Here is a 19,081-nt window from a genome sequence, read left to right on the forward strand (position 1 = left end):
CCACTGTTTTTTCTTGCCTCCTTCAAAAAGACAGAGAATTCCAGGAGGTAGTTACAAGCAGGGCTTGAATAGGTTTCGAAAATAACTGTTTCAAACTGTTATATAAAGGTTCTGACTGAAAGACTTATGAAGAACCTTTATTCGGAATAACCGTTATAAAGAACCTAAATATCAGACTGTATAAGTATAAGTTACGGTTCCTATATAGCTCTATAACTTTTATTTTTTAGGTTCTATAACTTTTATTTTTTAGGTTCTATAACTTTTATTTTTTAGGTTCTATAACTTTTATTTTTTAGGTTCTATAAATTTTATTTTTTAGGTTCTATAACTTTTATTTTTTAGGTTCTATAACTTTTATTTTTTAGGTTCTATAACTTTTATTTTTTAGGTTCTATAACTTTTAATTTTTAGGTTCTATAACTTTTATTTTTTAGGTTCTATAACTTTTATTTTTTAGGTTCTATATAAGTTACAAAGCGGTTATAGAACCGATTCTTGTAACGATTGTACAGATTTTACAGTAAATGAAATCACAACATATTACAACTGTAGATTACTGTGTGTAACCAAATTGTTTAAAAATTATTATAAATAAGTAAGCAAATATATATTATGTACACATTTGTACATATGTATATGTATAACCGCTTTGTAACTTATATAGAACCTAAAAAATAAAATTTATAGAACCTAAAAAATAAAAGTTATAGAACCTAAAAAATAAAAGTTATAGAACCTAAAAAATAAAAGTTATAGAACCTAAAAAATAAAAGTTATAGAGCTATATAGGAACCGTAACTTATACTTATATAGTCTGATATTTAGGTTCTTTATAACAGTTGTTCCGAATAAAGGTTCTTCATAACTCTTTCAAGAACCGAAATCTTTATAATAACGGTTTCAAGCCTCGGTTACGAGGCACCCACTTTGCCCCATTATTTATTCCACAAATTGCAACAAGGACTCGTGGGACTCGCCAGAGTCATGCGACACAGACGTTCAACCGCGATGCACGTTCATTGAGGATAATTTCGACCGGAAGCCGGAGTTGAAGGGAAACATGTTTCCCGAGGTCGGGGCGCAATTAGTCGATCCGTGACCATAATTGAAGCAGCTTCCTCGAGGCTCGCAACGTGACATTCGCGTTGCAGAAAATTTAGCAAGCGACCGACGCAATTCCATAACCAAGTCGCAGGAACATTTTAAATCCACCGAGCCCGTCTGTTCTACCATCCTAATGTTTGTCACAGTGTGACATGCAGAGGAGTAGCAAGGTTAATAAACAGCACGCAAGCTGCGTTCTCCCCGCGTCACGGTTGTTCAATCTCCTTAAGATACACTGACCCAGGATTTGATTAACGGCAATCTTTTAATTGGAACAGCCGCATTTGCCTTGCAAAGAGTCTGCCACGGGTTAACGCGGCGCGAGGTGGCGAGAGAGCCTCGAGTTTCAAGGAAAAAGGGATCAAGCAACTTTACGATCTTTATCGAGCCGCGCTTCGCAGCAGCCTTGCTGCGAAGGGACACTCACCAGACGCCATGGTGCGAGAGATAAGGCAGCCTCTTCCAAAAAGTTCCCCGAAATGCTGGACGGTTTTATGGATCTGCTTGAAGACTCGCGGGTTCCATGGCCCGCGTCGATGGGCCACTGTCTTTCTTCCGCAGCTAATTTCGCCGCGGTGAAATAATTTATTACCGCGAAGCTAGGTGCAACACGCGCAAAAGTCTCGCGACTTCTCGCCTCTGTATTTACACGAGGCAGGTACAAAACGGTTACTTAAGAGCTACGGCCTTAAATTAATGGCATTTACTTAGATACGTCCTCGCGGCTACTCGGCCGCCTAAGTCGGTCGCTTATCAATTATCCTTACTTCTTAAATTGAGCTTCGTAATTGCTTGAACGCAGCAAATAAAGAGCAGGCGTCGCACCCGGTGCGACGCAGTGATTCGGCGTTTAATTACGCGCGCTGGTGGAACCACTTAACGTTCGATCGCGAGTATATACGCTTCGAGTGGAAGAAGCACTGCGGCTGTGCTCGTTCAGATGACGCGGTATTTGTATATGTCGACGTAAGAGTTCTTCACCCCGAAGCTCCAGAACGCTAGGAAAGGCAAACGCTCCGTCAGATAGATCGCTAGCCGCATGTTTCCATTGAAGAACGCCCTGAAGAACCACGACCACCAGTACGTGGGCGGTAGCAAGTACTTGTGGATGAACAGTTGCAAGTTCAACAGGCACCTGCCGTACAGCGATAGATTCGAGGTATCTGAAAGTGTCGTTTCAGTTAGACTTTACATTCATTGAAAGATTGAAGCTTGCACGGGGAAAGAGTTACCTATCTTCAGGGAGTGATTATTGTTCGTGGCAGCCGAGGACGCCAAGGTGAGGGTGAACGCGATGAAGGCGGTGGCGTCCATGTAAGGATTTATCGGCCAGAGGGCTTCTATTAGCGTGTGACCCATCTCATCGAAATCTCTGCTATCTTTAGCAAGGGACGGTAGGAAAACCTCGTCGAGCAGTCGTCTGCAAAGCGCTCTCGCCTCTTCGACGCTCCCGCTGCACAGGTTGTACCTAATCAAAACACAGGCGATCATATATCCACGAAAATTGAAGTCATTCTCATGAGTTACGTACAATTTTCAGGCCTGAAACTCGCTGAAGACAATCTTTACCTCGTAAAAAACTTCGAACAAAGTAACGAAATTACGCCAAGCACGTGAAAAAGTCGAGGACGAAAAGGAGTAATATTAAATAAATCACAAGAAAGTAGGAGAAAATAATATAATTACAATATAAAAAAAGATGCGTTGTACTTGGTAGTTTCTAGGTGATCTGTTCTGTTTTTCCCCGTAATGAATTTTGGATTCGTAATTGAGAGGTATAGATGTCGAAGGGAGACTAAAATTGAGACTCCGGGGTACGAACTTGTCTTCCATTCCCAGCATGCTGCCAACAACACGCCAGAAATGAATCAGTCCCTCGAGTTCCTCGGAACTGTTATTCACCCCGAGTTCGTCACCGGCCACAAGGGTGAATCCCATGAAGCCGAACTGAGCCAACGCCATATCCAGCTGGGACACCCTGCCGAGGCCAGCCTCCGAGCTTCTGCGAAACGCCACGCAGTGTTTTTTCCTCACGATCTTCAGGGAGTCCAGGAACCTGCAAAAAGGTCACGCCTGTTATGAACGAATGCAAGGCTGCTAAAGGATCCGTTTAACTGCGAGGAACCCGATTTCGCTTCCTTTCCTTTCACTACTACGCTTCTACTTTTCGAAATCTACGATTCTGAGGACCAGTGGCGCACCCACAGGGGCGCTCAAGGGTCCTGGCACCCCCGAGTGAAGGGGCTTTGTAAAAGAAAAGAAAACTAGATTTTAATCTTTAAATCAATTTTTATAATCACCTAACTAATTTTATTAAAATCAATTACGCTAAATCCTGAATACACCACTGCTGAGACATTAAAACCATGTTCGATGGACGTTGATGCAGAGCGGTAATGGTACTTTGGAATAGAGGGATTTTATTAAACAGAGTTTCGTTTATATTCGGGGATTTTTTAGAAACATATTCCACCGCAAATTTGTGTCGATCTTGCCATAGAAAAAATGTGATCGGCGGAGATTTCAGTGAAAAGATCGACTATAGTATTTTGGGTTTTCCCGGCCTTCGGATCACATTTACTCAGCGCACCAGCCCAGGAATATATGCAGCAAGATAAATCGATTAAAATACCGAAGCTGCACGCGTCCGGCGATTCCTCGAATGCCAATGAACGAGCGCGTCCCCATCGTTCCGGCTGGATCGCGTATTTCCGTCGCGCGAGACAATTTCGACAGGGTTCGTTGGAAAATCGAAATTCACTTTCGGCGAATCCCTACGGCTACATATGTACAGCTGTTGTCTAAAACTTTCACCGAAGGACAATGGATCATTTGATAGCAGAGTGTCGGCAGATTTCGCGTGTACCATCGTTATTAATAGCGTCGAGTGACAAGAATAGAAATCTATTTAAAGGAAGCCTTATTCTTAACAGATATCACGTTTCAGTTTGAATACAGACCACGAGGCTTGCTATTTTTATTGCAGATCGAAACCTTTGTTTTATCGGGGCCCGATTTTCTTCAACGCAGCGTACGGTTTTTATCATATTTTAATCTGTCCAATTTTTATAAAACTCCAAAGCCGAGCTCGGTTTCAGTGAACAAAAAAATTCTTCACGAAGCCGCTATTTCCTTATTATTTAAAATTATTCAAAAATCTTACGCTACATTGGAGAAAATATATTTTTCTTTAAACTGAAATTAGAATTTTTTATTTCTTGTGTTCCAATCGCTGTTGGTGCTGGGAGCCAGCTGACGATGCACGACGGTAGACAATATTGTAATGCTCCGCTATTATGAAACTTTATGTAATAAATAATGTATGAAAATAAAGTTGAAATGTTGCCTAACATCTCCCAAAAAGATCCTGATATTTCACTCAGAAATTACCTGGGAAATAAATTTTAGATTCACCCAGTTTTTAGGCCTACAGGAAACCGTCAGAGGGTGAAAGAAGGGGCACTGTGATTTGAAGCAGATAAACGGCGACAAAGAAGGTTTTATAGAAGAAATAGAGTAAAGATCAAGTAAGACAGGTTAATTCATCGACTTACTGTTGCTCAACGCCAGCCTTTTTCCCGTACCAGGCACAATTGTGCAGAATGGTGGACGCGTATCTGCGGAACGCCACGCAGGGCGTGCCACTCTGTCTGGTGAACTTTAAAACATCCTTGATCGACGGCACAGCGAACAGAGAAAGCAATCCGCACAGTTTGGCGATCATCATGGTGAAAGTGTTATTGTAAAACATCCGCTGGCCAAGGTAGAACTTCTTCTCGTCGAAGAACGACGGAAATTCCGGCTGCAACCACTCGAAGTCCATAAAAGTGTTCGCTCCCTCTTTCAGGAGCGTTTGCAGCTTCGCCTCCACATCTAGAAGAAACAGCGAACGTGTATGAAGCAAAGGCAGACTCAGGATTTAATCCTGTGGGGAGCCGTATTGAAAGGATAAAAATATTTTTAATGCAAATTCCACAAAATTCATTAGGGGATTATAAAAATTTATTTAATGAATACAATCGAGTTTTTTATTCTTTTTACAAAGCTCTTGAATTACTTCAGTTATGGATATATTAATTTCCATTTTCTGTTTTCTTTCGAGGGTGCCAGGGCCCCTTGGGCCTCATCTGGGCGCACCACTGATACGAAGCACGTGTGTTTAACTTCGAAAAGTAATTTTAAGTAATTTTGGTAAATTTAAAGTAATTAAAGGATGGAGATAGGTACTAGCTCTGGTGGAAGTGTGCACACTGATGTTCTCCATAGTATTTGGAACATCGGTGGGACGTAATACAATTTCATAGCGAACTCTGGGGCACGATATGGGTGTTTCTGAATTTTTGGACTTGATTCAGATTTTATTTTATTACGGAGTCGGGAAATTCCAAGATATTAAATTCGAGGGAGCTAACACAGACGTCTCCGGAGTCTAAAGGGGTTTTGGAAATCTATGGGGTATTCTATGGGGTTATGAGAATATCAACGTGTTTGGGGGGCTCAAAGCTTCCACTGGATCTGAAGGTTTTACATCTTCTGTAGGTTCTATAGGTTTTTGGGACTTGCTGAGATTCTGGAGGGTTCAGAGGTTCCAAGAGTTCTCAGTTTATTCTTCTAATCTAATGCTTCTATTCAATCGAGTTCATAGGAGTTGGAGCACGTTTAACCGGGTCTGACTAATATGGTCTGTTACTACTGCGCTGCAAGCTCACCGTTCCTTTACCTTTCCGAAGCCTCTGGAATCGTTGGATCCCCTGGAACCAGTGCCGGCTTACGATCTTTAAAGGCCCTAAGCACTTAAAAGATTTTGAGGCCCTCTTATACCGGGTGATCTCTTCAACGCAATGTACATTTCTTTAGTTCAATCTCAATCATACATCGATCGTCAATTTTCTCTCGTTTTCTCCTTATTTCTTTCACTTCTCCTCTCTCTCTCTCGCTCGCTCGCTCTGATTCGCTGATCTTCCCACTGCTTTCTTTCTTTCTTGTTTTTCGCACACACACATGCACATAAACACTTAGCAATATTATTACTATGTAAATGATTTTAAAACTCAGAAAATTTCTATGATGCCCCTCTCTCTACTGATGCTCTAACTATTTGCTTCTTTTCTTTACTGGTTAACCTGGGGTATAATATCCATAAAAATACCCACAACCCTTTGAACCTTTACACCCACAGATCCTCTGGAACCCCGGAACATTGAGAATACTTCTCTGAGCTCCGAAAGCGTTTGTACAAATTCTCCAGAGTTCAGGAACCCATGGGATTATTAATACCCGTAAATTACGTTACTCAGAAGTTATTAAGGTCCACGGAGATTTGTAAAACGAGCCTGCATACATGACACGTGCGGCATGTGGGCGATCTTACGAGTCGATACGAACAGAATTCATTTGGTATTCAGAGCCAACGAAAGTGGATACATCTGTGCAGTGGACGCGACGGGAATGCGAAAATCGACGGGCACCGATAATGAGACGCGAGCGAACAATGCGTTTACCCGTGTTGAACACACTACCGGCTTGCTGGAGAAGAAAATAGACTAAAGGATGATTGCATTACACACAACGTCACTATTAAAAGAAGTTACGAAGCACAGAACAGAATCGTCTTTGTTAAGTGACTCTCATTGCAGGATTAATTTACTTTATTTATTTGCACACTTACAATTGTAACTTTTGCGTTTTTAAATTGCGATAACTTTTTTCCGAGAACCCGGGGAGGGCTGAAGTTTCGTGACATCTCTAAATTTTTCGTCTAGATTATACAGACCAAATTTCAGAGAAATATCTCAACCCCCTTCCGAGCTAGGGGGTCGAGTCGAGGGTTGCATCCATAACAGCGGCGTAGGCACAATGGCGCCCCTATATATTTTGTATGAAGATAATGCAAGAAAAAAAGAATGCGATTTTTTTTAATGATAATGTTATTTTATTATAAAAGAAAATAAAAGATGTAGATAATTTACATTATAAAAGAAAATTTGGGAAATTTTTTTTATTGATTTTCATTGAGTCTAAATGTTATCAATTTATCGTACAGATTATACCGACAGTGGGAATATTCATATGAAATATGTGAGGGTGCAATTGTGCCTCTGCCGTCTGTCAACGTTGTAAAATTGTGCCGTCTGTCTTCGTTCGATCTCAACGCTCCGCTGATATCGATATTAAATCTGTACCTGCGCCTGTATTAAATCGCACCGCTACGTAAACCCATCCTGAAATATATTTCGCGGCATCAAGTTTCTGCGCACGCCTAGTAGAAAGTTAGATCATCGGGATTATGTCACTGGCGTCCTTGCGGGCGTCAAAGGTCTCGCTTTCACGGAGCTACGTTTCGATTCGTTCCCCTATCAATCCTCCTCTTATCTAATAATATTCTTATTCAGCGGCAATAACGCGCAACGGGATCAGCAACGTAGCAGCGCACTAGCGTTCTCGAAGCCGCGAGATGCGCTGCATTCGGGGCTAGCGGCGAGGAAAGTAAGCCGAGGCCACACGTTTCTATTCGCACTTTCATTAGGTGCTGCATGTTTAGAGCCTATGTGCAACCTGGTTGAGAGACGAGACGTTTAGCGTCGCTCCGCGACAACTGGCGATTCCTGCCGACCGCGCGAACAGTCCAGTCAATTGCACATGCCATTCAAGAGTCCTTGCAGGAAACAATGTGAGAGCCAATTAGCCAGAGACAAACAGGATTGCCACCTGCAGTGCTTGCGAAACAGCACATTCAGTTTTCTCTACAATTAACAAGTGGCACGTACAGGCTTTTCTACGAATACAATTCTTCTTCTCACGAATCTGGACTATGTTCACGCAAAAGATTGAAAATTTTTGGATGCATTTGGGCGATTGTATACTTAAGCATATTTAGCAATCGAAACAAATCAAATTTCGTAAATAATTTAAAGTCAGGGAAGTTTTTCTCTTTCGCTTGAGAGATTTGATTTTTGGCAGTTGCAGTGTTTTCTACAACCAGAGGCGGATTTGGGATTCTCGGGAGGGGGAGCGCAGAGGCGAATCCAAAATTTTCTTGAGGAGGGGAGGGGGCGGAGGTCTGAGAAATAAACCAGGGACCTTTCCCGATAATGTTTTCCTGCTAAATGAAAAAGTGTATTTTTGTTTGTATCAGTTTATCATATTTTCCCTCATAGTGCTAACAAGGGAACATCCCGAACCCGGAAATTCGAAAAATTCTGAAACTTTGTGAATCTGTAGAGAATGTCCTCCTGATTACAACGCAATTTTTGTTTGCTGCCCAAATTCACTTTAAGAGGGTGTAAATGACCCCTGCAAATCTGGTTATTTACCGATTTTGTGTTGTAACTCGTGAACTGTAAAATAATTTTTTTACCAAATGATAGATCTAATTAAAAGAAGTAACTTTTGTCTTGAAACTTTTTTTATCCCTTACACTTCGCGAGTTATAACACAAAATCGGAAAATAGCTGAATTTTCGGGGGTTAATTTCACCCCCCTCGAGTGAATTTGGGCAGCAAACTAAAATTGCGTTGTAATCAGGAGGAAATCCCCCACATATTCCCAAAGCTTCAGAATTTTTTTAACTTTCAGGTTCGGGATCTTCCCTTGTAAGTTAAAATAAGTATTTTGCAAATTAAAATAAGTATTTTTCCCTTAAAGGAGGCCCCGCCCCCCCCCCCTCAGAATCCGCCACTGTCTACAACGACTCTTCAATTGCAGGTATTAATTAAAGGACTATTGCCGAGGAATTACTGATGCTAAATTAAATGCAATTAAGTGCAGCGCAGGCAGTAGATCCGGGCAATGACCCAGATACCATGACTGAAATATACATATTGTACATTTATGACAGATACATTTTCATTGAGTTTCCATTTTATTCGGCAAGGCAGTGATTCGTTTTAAGGGGGAACACCACTGTGACAGCCGGAAAAATAACTATTTTCAAGAATTTATTTCGGGAATAAATTACAGTTTTCATATAAAATTGTTATTAGGTACCTACCATTTGTACAATGTCTTTAGAGACTAAAAAAAGAGAGTAGAAAGACATGCATAGATTTTAATATATTAATTAATCTCCTACACCCCCACGCGAGCTGGTCGAATCTGTAACTATGAAACAGCAGGTCCGAAATCAAATTTATTTTTTTTTACAAACTATACGAGTGTAATTTCCGTTGCACGTATCGATTTCTTAAACAAATTATTTTGCAAAAATGGTGCGCTTTAGAAGAAACGTTTCGAAAATCCGCGAATAAGATGCACAGTTTTTCGAGTGTATTACAAAAAATTGAATCCGTACGTGCCACAGAAACTCGTATAATTTATAACAAAAAAATGGAATTTGATTTCGAACTTGCTGTTCCATCGTTATAAACCCCACCAATGCGCGTGAGGGGTCTAGAAGATTAATTAATATATTAAAATCTATGCACGTTTTTCTACCCATTTTTTTTTACAGTTTCTTAAGACATTGTACTAACGGTAGGTTAATAACAATTTTATACGAAAACTGTAAACTATTCCTGAAAAAAAATCTTTTTAAACATCGTGTACGTGATCGGTAAAATCTAAGTGTTCCTAGCCAATCTGGGAATTATGGAGTGAAATCACTGGCCAGTTGCGAAACTCCTGCGAACGTCCTTCGTCTGCTCCGGAGGAGCACCGAAGCCTGACGAGCGTTTCTGCTTCTTTGTCCGCGCGGCTGCTCGTCCCGTGGTTTCATAGACGAACGAAAGTTGGATGGGAACGAAGTAGCCTGGCACGGAACCAGCATAATCGTGAAGTCACGCTCGTTAGGAGAAGCGACTTGTTTAAGGTAAAAGCGAACATCCGGGTTCGTGGGCCGTATCTTTCACTTCTTAATTCCGCGCTGTGACGTCGACGATCTTGGAGATATAAAATACCACGGGAACCTCGAAAGGGCGGTGGCTTGAAACTCCTTCAACGCTCGCGGCATAAATTCCTGCCGCGGGACCAATTTACCGGGGAAATTAACCCTGGCCAGCAGGGACGGTCTTCTCGGTTTTCTGTTTTTCTTCTTCGTCTAGAAAATCAGCAGCAACTCATACGTGAGTTGTTATATTGAATTAATTACAAAATTCTCTCAACTCTTTTGAATTAAAACACTTGATAATTTTCCACGGAAACGGCGGCAGATGGTTGTCAACCTAAGGGTGCCAAACCTCCAAATTCGTCCCTGCTGACGAGTATATCGTATGCTATTTAACTGCATAAAAAATTAGTTCGCGGAAATGAAGAATTCCGCTTCTCGGCTGAGAGGCCTTCTGTACTTCGATCCTTACGATCCTTTTGGAAATCATCGACGAGTACAAGATTTCAATATTTCAAAAACTTCCATGTACCACATAAATTACACACTCAGTAAAAGAAATAATACAATTGCACGTTAAATACGATTTCTGTAGCCGCTGATATTCGATGCTCCCAAAGTTTTAGTCAGAGTTGGGCAAAATGTAAGCTAATTACAACTTATAAATTGCGATTAAACTGTAATTGTGTAGTTGATTACACGTTATTTTCTGTAATTGTTAATTTAGATAGTTGACGAAACCAAATGGTCGACTACCTAAATTAACGATTACAGAAAATAATGTGTAATCAACTACACAATTACATTTTAATCCTAATTTGTAAGTTGTAATTAGATTACATTTTGCCCAACTCTGCTTTGAGTACATATCGATGGCTCAGTGCGCAAATACTGTACGTCCAACTTTTCGGAAATTTCAGTTTTTACATGCAACAAATAGTTCTCGACTGTTTCTTTATCCCTATCCCTACTAATATATAAAAGTAGGGATAAAGGAACAACTAATATATAAAAGTGAAACGTTGTCTGTTTATTTGACCTTCTTTCACACCTAAAAGGCTGAACGGATACCAATGTAATCTTGAATACGCATTGCATACGTGCTAGATTAGATTACAGATTGTTTATAAATATGCCGTCTTATAAAAAAAAAAAACATCAAATCAACAACAAACAAAAGTGGGAAACATCATAAATAATTCCCAGGTGAAACCGGGTACCGGATACCTCAGCTAGTGCTGTATAAAAATCACATTTACATCTATTTCGTAAAGCCAAAAATAATATTCCATATACCACGTTTAATCCCGTTTCTCTCGAAAACACTAAAAGTGACCGTACAATATTTCTGTACCAAGCTATCGATATCTCGGGAACTTCGCTTTCTCGTTCACCGTGCATAAAGTGACCGCGACCATCTTGCCTGACCTACGAAAGGTCGCAAGCGGGACGCTGAACATCGTAAAATGACACTGACCTGGCAAGTCTCTATCTTCCTCGTGCCTCTTAACGCGCTCGATATTCTGCATCTTCGCATAGGAGATTCAGGAAATCATCCGCCACGGTCTGCCCCGTATACAATGCCCGCCGTCAGTGGGCTATAATCAATGTCACTGCGGACCTTATATTGCTGAGGAGATCCCCAGTCGCGCTCGAGATAAACACGCACGAAATGACCGAGCAAAAATTAGCCTTACTCGAATCGACTTTTGCCACGAATAAGAGGTGCAATGTATCTCACCCGTTGTCCCCGATTGTACTAGCTGCGCGTAGTACAAGAGTATGAAAGAAACAGGTCCCCAGCGGGCATCCAGAGAGAAAGGTTCGTCTCTCCTACCTTTCACTTACTCCTTCCTTCCTTTCTGCCATGGAGCATTGCTACACTTAACGCGCGGTGCATGTGCAGCACTTAGAAGGCCCTCACGCCGCATTCCCATCAGATCGTGAAAGATCTTTGAATTACATTTATCTTTTATTTATTTTTTTTTTGCGCTAATAAACTCCATTCGCACTGTTTCCAACCGCGTGAAAAAGAACCACGTGGACCGAACGCTCCGCGTAAATTAGGGGTTGATTTTGACGTTGTAGAATGTTAAGCAATTACCCGATTTAAAAATTTTCCCGCTATTCGTCTAGATTCGGAGCTCAGTCGGTACAAGTTTTATACCGGCAGAGCGAGGGAACTCTGTCGATAAGTAGGGATTTGTTCATTGCCCACGGACGCCTTAATTACCGACAGAGCTTGTGACGTCTGTTCTGTCTACCGAGTGTCAAAAGGAAACGATACTCGTTGCGTGAAAGGGAAAGTTTCTTCCTCGTGTTTATGTTCTATCGCGGTACACGCCGGTATGTATGTACACGAGACTGCTTGTCATTGTACGTTGGTGAAAGTAGCTGCCGTGTTTTCGACATCGTTGGTCGCGCTGGCGTTGTCTCGCTGTACACGTATTACAGGTGCTTCTGATCGAATGAGGTAACACGGTGCATCCATTATGTTACACAATGTTGATCCGACGATGTCGATCTATTTACGGTGCGAGACAATTACGAGCCACGTTCTTCAGCGAATGAGTATTATCGGGGTCGTTTAAATGATGTGTAGGGATTAGCGATACTCAGTTTTAAGGGAGTACTAATGCATCGGGCTCCTCGTGGATCCAGAGGCGTACATAGGGCGGGGCAAGTGGGGCTCGTGCCCTGGGCGCCAATGCCGGGGGGCGCAAGAAAAGCCGAAAGATTTATTGTTTCTTGAGTAAATTTATTTGGATGGTTAATGTTAGTCGTTTACGCTTGTTAGTCTTCATTTGCCAACTATCGTCTTCTCAGCCTTTCAGCTCTACTTTCTTTAAAAGGATTATCTAAATTCTAAATAAAATGTTTTGTGTCACGAACACTTTTAACAACGAAGTAGAACAGAAAATATGGAATTGGAATGATATGCATGGGGGAGGGGTGGTCGCAAATTATACGCTTGCCCTAGGCACTGTTTACACTAAATACGCTACTGCGTGGATCGGTAACTGAACGCCTTCGGATGTTCTTGAATCTTTTTGGTAAGTTCGTGGCAGTGTTGGGTAGTAATAATTAACTAGTTGCCAAGGGTCGATATTGTAGGTAGGTCTTTAGTATTACACAGCCAAATGTTTGAGTACTTGAAGTATGTTACATATGCGGTGTGGCGCAAGATGAAGGATCGTAAGCGTTTTACGGAAGTTTTTCTTAGTTCCTTCATTTAATCACTCGCATTTGTCGTTTTCGATGACGAATCAGTTTCTCAATTGCAGGGTCTACGGCTGCCAGCATGCTCGGCTTTATAATCGGGTATAAAAGTATAAAGCTTCTCGGTGGGGACACTGTTGAACGCGTGCTGCGTGCGGACTATCTAGTATTCGATGCATTAGCGGCACTAGCCCGACGCCGATGCGGCACTTCTAGGCGTTTCATGTGTTTAAGATAGAAATTTTCATAGAAATGAAGAGCATGGGGCGAGCTTTGGAAAAACCATGTATTATAGAATAATAATGGATTACATTGTTCGTGGTAATAATGATATAATAAACCAGAATATACCTGACAATAATAATAATAAGAATCTAAAATAACACGAATACTGAATACATATTATTAACAATAATTAGGAGGGACTTTGGGGGGGGGGGGCTTGTGTTGGCAAAATGGAAGGGGCCAAGCCGCTCAGAACTGCGTTTCAAATAAAACAAGAAAAAAAAGGAGAAATAAAAGGGACGTGAAGGTAGAAAGAGATAGTGGAATAGCAATTCGATAAAATGAATAAGATCTCTGGATCGACAAACTGACATCTTCAACGTGTCTCGGTCGCGATTGAGCATTTAAAAAGGAATTGACTAAACAGCCCGCCGCGAAACGATTCCAATCACGTACAGATCCGCCCCTCCGCGAAATATACATACACGCTCTATTGTACGCAAAGAAATATCGTTTTTTCTCTCGAATCGATGGAGCAGGGCAGAAGGCGCGTGAGAGAGAGAGAGAGTAAAATGTAGAGAAAGAAAAGCAAAACGAGATACAATGAGGAATGTCAGTTGGCTGCGGTTTTAAGACTTACTGCTAAATGAATTACAGTTTTAAAAAAGCAGCGCGTCCAAGGCGCTGGTTCCATATAAAATGTACTATTCCTTGCTTTTTGAAAAATAATAAAAATAGAGAATTTGCTTGTCTTCTCTCCGATTAATAAGCGCGAAAAGTCTTTCACTTGCTGCACTGTTAAAAAAAAAAGAAATAATGGGGGGAAGCCTGTATACACACACACACACACACACATACACGCGCACGCACACATACATATACATATAGCGGCGTACCATGAAAATGTTTCCATGCCAACATTACTCGTCGGGGGCGCGGAAATTTCTCACGGGACGAATTCACCGTGCCTTTCCCGTTCACACAAGCCGAAAAGCAATAGAGCGAAAAGGAAAAGTAAACAGAAAAAAAGGGGTCGAGTAAACTTCTCATTTTTCCACCCGAGAGCCAGCTCGTTTTGGGAATTGTTCGTTAAGCTTCCAGACATCTGGAAGAAAGAAATCGTTCGATCGCACCCTGGTCTTGCGGATTGGTCCTTTCCCGCCGGCGCCACATATCGATAATAACTAATTACTCACGAGCTGAGATCTTAATCTTACTAAACGAAAGCACCTCGAATACGCTAAACAAAAAAAAAAGAAGAGGAAAAATAAAGGAACGGGAGTGGTGGCTGGAAATTAAAAAAAAAAATCGGAAGATCGACACAGGAACGAGGGATTAGCTGAACTTGGAAGTTAATTGGCTCAGTTACACGGGACAGATTACGCTGACACTTGCAGTTATTCGGTTCCTCCTTTCGAACGTTCTTCACCCTTCTATGGAGTATAGTTTGTCGTGTTAAAATACGAAAGCATGTGGTCCGCGTCGCGGGAACGCACGGCACGACAGTGGCCTAACAACGCTAAGTAAATCGGTCGGACGATGTCGTCTCGCGGTGGCAGCGATATCCTTTGTTCGTTTAGAATGCAAAACGGCACGTCGAATTACTTCGTCTATCTTCATTTTTTTTTCACAGAGGCCCTCGCATTATAATTCGATGCAGCTAACGCGCCGAAGTGGCTCGCGCGCGTCGCGATATTTATTAATTGACCGTTCGATCTCTATTACTCTAGACGAATGACGTAAAACGTGCTACATCTGTTTCCTTTTTTTCCTGTCTGCATACATACTTTTTTTGTGTGTGAACCATCGAATGCCTCTTAGGCAAGCTGAAACGGCCACGCGTGATTCAACGAGAAATGCTGGTCAATCAATAAATCCTTTCTTCGTAATATCCCCTCGGATATCACTGTGTTATACGATTCGTGAAGGTTTTGGCAGCTCTGTGTTCGCAGCTAACAGATTATGGCGCATCGTAGAGTGCAGTGATGGAATCAACGAGTGTACCAGGTAGGCGAACACTCGCCCGTCGTTCTCGCTGGCCTTAAAACGCGTATTCGGGGTCCCCGTTCTACGCGCTAGATCTTACGCGAGATACGATAAAATAAAAGAGGCGTAGAGGTCCTCATAAGGAAGCACTGGCGCGTAGACGGGGGACCCCCGAGTTGCGATTCTTAAAAGCTACGCTGAGACGCTTAACTACGTACTATGATCCGCGGCATAGTACCTGATGCGTATCGATTCGTGCCACTCGGTATATGTAATTCACAAAGTTAATCCCTCTCGCTTCGCAGGAAGGTAAGTACGCGATGATCAGCCGTTCCTCCGTCGTGAAACTGTCTTCTCGAGCTAATCTACGGGAACGACTCAATATACATGCATGCGTCACGCGGCATCGGGACGGACATCCCGGGTTCCTTCGATCTCGCCAGCGGTATATTCGGAAACTGTGCCGTTTCGGGCGCGTGTCTAGTCGAATCCGAAAAACGGGGGCTCCAATTCATTTCGCGCGGCCGGCATAGGAACGTTGACGGTGTCCCAGAAACTCGCTTCGACAGCGTATCACTGTTTCGTAGTTAATACCAGTTTTCTTTTTCACTGATCATCAACGCGGCTTTACTGGAAGCAATATCGTTTGGCGGACGTCCAGTGATCATGGGAGTTTGTAACTGGGCACGTGCATTAGCTAATTAATCCGACGAATAGTCCAGCCGTGATAATTGCGGCAATATCTCTCATCTTCGTTTGCGAACACTCGGAGACAGTAAGCGTTATCACTCTCTATCGGCGTTGAGATTATCGAGGCCTGGTATCCGAACAACCCTCACTGCGGCCCACCTTGCCGGAATTATACGAAGGAAGACGAGTGGATTCGTCGAGAACTGAACTGCGCGTCAGTGAAAGCACGTCTTGATAGTTTGGTGTGGTAGTTCCTCTCGGACGTGTCGTGTGTTTTCAGAGTCCCCCTTCTAGCGTCTGCTTCATTCTGACTTTTTTCCCTTATTGGTTAATGTTCTATCTATTTACATTGGATTCATTGCTCCTTAGCTGCGAGCCGGTACTTTGCACCAGCTACGATCTAGGCTATCACGAGACCACGGGACTAACTTCGGCCGCGTCTTTGCAGTCTTGAATAGATATCTGAGCTAGCTCGGTTGCTACCTCTTCCTGAGTAGTCGACTCCGACTTCTTCAATATCGTGTATCCGTGTTGCACTTCATCATTCTCGCCGTTCGCTTTAGCGTTACTCTTTGCCTGGCCGTTCGTTTTCCGCTTGCCGGACGACTCCTCGCCGGACATACCCGGATGGATCTTGAAGACGCTCTTGATTATACTGTTCACCGTCGTCTGAGACCGCTTCGGGCTGTCGTTCTTCTGGTCGGAAACAAATCTGATACGGATCGTTCTGTTGTTCTCCGTATTGTCTTTGCGCTTGTTCACTTTATAGCTAATAACCTTCGACTTGGAGCACTTCTGCTCCGACGGGTTCTGACCGTTTGGAACGTCCGCGGCTCTCGTCTCGCGAGCTTTCTCCTCCGACGGGGCTACATCTTCCACGGAGTATAACGCGTCCCGGCCGGTCGTCGGCGTGGAATCGAAGGTGCGAGTATCATTTGGCTTCCTAGACGACTCGTGCGCGTCGCCGTCGAAATCGTTCTTCTTAACTTCCTCGTCCAAATCCGTCACTTGCACGCTCCTCGTCTCTTCAACGGAGCCCCTCTCCGCGGGTGTCTTACTGTTGTCCGTGAACGCGTGGTTAATGGCGTCCTGTCGGTCGTTCAATGACGGCTCTCTCTGCAGCACCTTCACCGGACTCTTCGGTTTCGTGCCGCTGTCGGGTGTGTCTTTGCTCTGGCAGTTTGTACAGGAGGATTGCTTGGAATGAGTGGGCGAGTTCATCTGTCTTTTGCTCGCGTTGTTCTTCTGAGCAACGCCCATGTGCAGTCTACCTAATCGGAGGACCTTAATCGACGAGGAGGTTTGAAAGTTGAACGACGTCGTCGGCTCGTACTGCAGAACCGGCTGCACGTGATTCAGGTGGATTTGCTGCTGTTGCGGCTGCATCCTGCGCATGTCGACGTGCATCGTGTTGTCCATTCGTTGCTGGTAGGTTATGAACGATTGAAAAGGTGCCGCTAGATTCGCGTTCATTCCCGGATTCACGTTCGCGTTCGTGGTCGGATTGTAGCTAAGGTTCGCGTTGGGATGCACGTTCGAATTTACATACTGAGGTACCATCTGCCTGGGCAACTGCTGGAACTGGTACTGCGGCGTCGGATACGCGGGGCAGTTCTGCTGGGGCATGCTCTGCACTATGTTCTCTCTACCGCGCTCTCTGTAATTGTAACGGTCCTGCGCGATCCGAGGAACGTTCCCGTGATATTGTTGCTGCATTATTTGCCCAGGCTGGTACATCTGCTCGTTTTGCGGCATCACCGAATTCTGAGGCTGATGACTGTAACTCTCGTAATGCATGCCGTCGTTACTCATTGCCCTACCGTACGCTATGATCGAATGATATTGCGGCGGTTGAGACACGTAGTCCTGCTGCTGATGATCTTGGTACTGGGGATACTGGGGGACAGGCGGCTGCGCGTCGATCCAAGTCTCCTGTTGCACAGGGGGCTGCTCCATGTCTCTTTTGGCTTGCACCGCATTCCAAACTTCCTTCAACTCGCCCGTGATGTCGCGATCTTTCAGTATCGTGTACTGTCGCGTGAACATTACTCCCGCGTTCACCGTTTCCACAAAGTCTAGTAAAAGCTCTATTAAACTGGAACGCTTCTGTAGCAAAAACAGGCCCATATAGGAAATTACTCTTCACGAATACTCGCTAGCATTATAATTCTGAGGCAAAAGTACCTTTGGATCCTGAGCATTTTTGCCGTTCACTTTGAGAACCTCCGGATTGGCCATTACCGCGAAGACAACAGCTTCCTTCGTACGTGGTGGCCGAACCCTCATCCCTCCATAGAGCGGCACAGGCTGAGAAGGCTTTAAAGGCATTCCAACCTTCTCCCAAGATAAAACGTTTACGTAACATGGGACTGTGGTACCCTATGATAAGGACACATCTTATTTTTAACACCAGCTCCAATTAAAGTAACAGAGGTGTAATAGAAGGCCAAGAATATCAATAGATCGCGATACAGCATCTTTAATCACGAGAAACTTTAGGCTTCTCGTGAATGCAACAGCTTTTCACTTATAATTCGTGCGACAAGCATGTACCTGTATAGAATCTTGTATACACATGTGAGGTTGGGGAGGGTTTTTGAATAGACGAGTGCCATTGCGCCTCATTCTCGGCACACCACCCTCTGTCATTGCGTCACTGAAAATAAACGTGTAGTCAGACGTAGACTCGTGCCATGGCAATTAAAAGTGACGCACTGCGTAGACACTGTTCGCTGTGTAGAACAGCACCCAACGACGGCAGTGTTACTTCGCTATCGTCATTCAAAACTCTCCTACTATTTTGAATCTACTGTGTCACATAATCCTGGATGGTGAAGTCCTACCTTCGAAAAAAAAGACGTCGAGCGGCACTGTGGATATCGATTAAAGCGAGGAGCGAAACGATCAGTTACCGAGGCTCAGCAATCGCGCGAGCGTTACGGCACGACTGTAAATCGGAGCAGCAGAAGGGGCGGCTGAAAATTCTTAGCGACAAATGTGGCGGAGCGTATTCGTCAAACTGCATGCTGGCAC

At 43.3% G+C, this 19,081-nt stretch overlaps 3 protein-coding genes across 3 annotated transcripts in view; 1 reads left to right on the forward strand and 2 right to left on the reverse strand.

The window, feature by feature from the left end:
• Positions 1 to 919: 919 nt before the first annotated feature.
• Positions 920 to 11,544, reverse strand: LOC143367589 (uncharacterized). Its single transcript, XM_076809550.1, has 5 exons — positions 11,406 to 11,544; positions 4,662 to 4,980; positions 2,930 to 3,163; positions 2,340 to 2,575; positions 920 to 2,270 (listed from the first exon to the last, which is right to left on the reverse strand). Exons 1-5 carry the CDS (start codon positions 11,455 to 11,457, stop codon positions 2,044 to 2,046), a joined length of 1,068 nt encoding a protein of 355 aa, XP_076665665.1. The 5' UTR covers positions 11,458 to 11,544; the 3' UTR covers positions 920 to 2,043.
• Positions 11,545 to 12,207: 663 nt separating this feature from the next.
• LOC143367762 (uncharacterized) overlaps positions 12,208 to 19,081 on the forward strand; it is a 58,946-nt gene continuing 52,072 nt past the window's right edge. Inside the window, exon 1 of the mRNA XM_076809916.1 lies at positions 12,208 to 12,401. Within this exon, the coding sequence (XP_076666031.1) occupies positions 12,277 to 12,401 (125 nt within the window). The 5' untranslated portion in view covers positions 12,208 to 12,276. The remainder of the gene's footprint in view (positions 12,402 to 19,081) is intronic.
• LOC143367718 (uncharacterized) lies at positions 13,420 to 18,704 on the reverse strand. Its single transcript, XM_076809832.1, has 3 exons — positions 18,602 to 18,704; positions 18,233 to 18,427; positions 13,420 to 18,154 (listed from the first exon to the last, which is right to left on the reverse strand). Exons 1-3 carry the CDS (start codon positions 18,695 to 18,697, stop codon positions 16,457 to 16,459), a joined length of 1,989 nt encoding a protein of 662 aa, XP_076665947.1. The 5' UTR covers positions 18,698 to 18,704; the 3' UTR covers positions 13,420 to 16,456.

The sequence above is a fragment of the Andrena cerasifolii genome, chromosome 4 (genome assembly GCF_050908995.1).
Source record: "Andrena cerasifolii isolate SP2316 chromosome 4, iyAndCera1_principal, whole genome shotgun sequence".
Lineage (NCBI taxonomy): Eukaryota > Metazoa > Arthropoda > Insecta > Hymenoptera > Andrenidae > Andrena > Andrena cerasifolii.

What these genes read in the sequence shown, in the direction of transcription:
- LOC143367718 (XM_076809832.1), bottom strand. Translation starts at nt 18,697, where the DNA reads ATGACAGAGGGTGGTGTGCCGAGAATGAGGCGCAATGGCACTCGTCTA. An exon ending in GTATACAAGATTCTATACAG is followed by an intron (nt 18,428 to 18,601) that starts GTACATGCTTGT and finishes TCCTTATCATAG; the next exon opens with GGTACCACAGTCCCATGTTA. An exon ending in AAAATGCTCAGGATCCAAAG is followed by an intron (nt 18,155 to 18,232) that starts GTACTTTTGCCT and finishes TTTTTGCTACAG; the next exon opens with AAGCGTTCCAGTTTAATAGA.
- LOC143367589 (XM_076809550.1), bottom strand. Translation starts at nt 11,457, where the DNA reads ATGCAGAATATCGAGCGCGTTAAGAGGCACGAGGAAGATAGAGACTTG. An exon ending in AAGGCTGGCGTTGAGCAACA is followed by an intron (nt 3,164 to 4,661) that starts GTAAGTCGATGA and finishes ACCTTTTTGCAG; the next exon opens with GTTCCTGGACTCCCTGAAGA. An exon ending in TAATCACTCCCTGAAGATAG is followed by an intron (nt 2,271 to 2,339) that starts GTAACTCTTTCC and finishes CGACACTTTCAG; the next exon opens with ATACCTCGAATCTATCGCTG.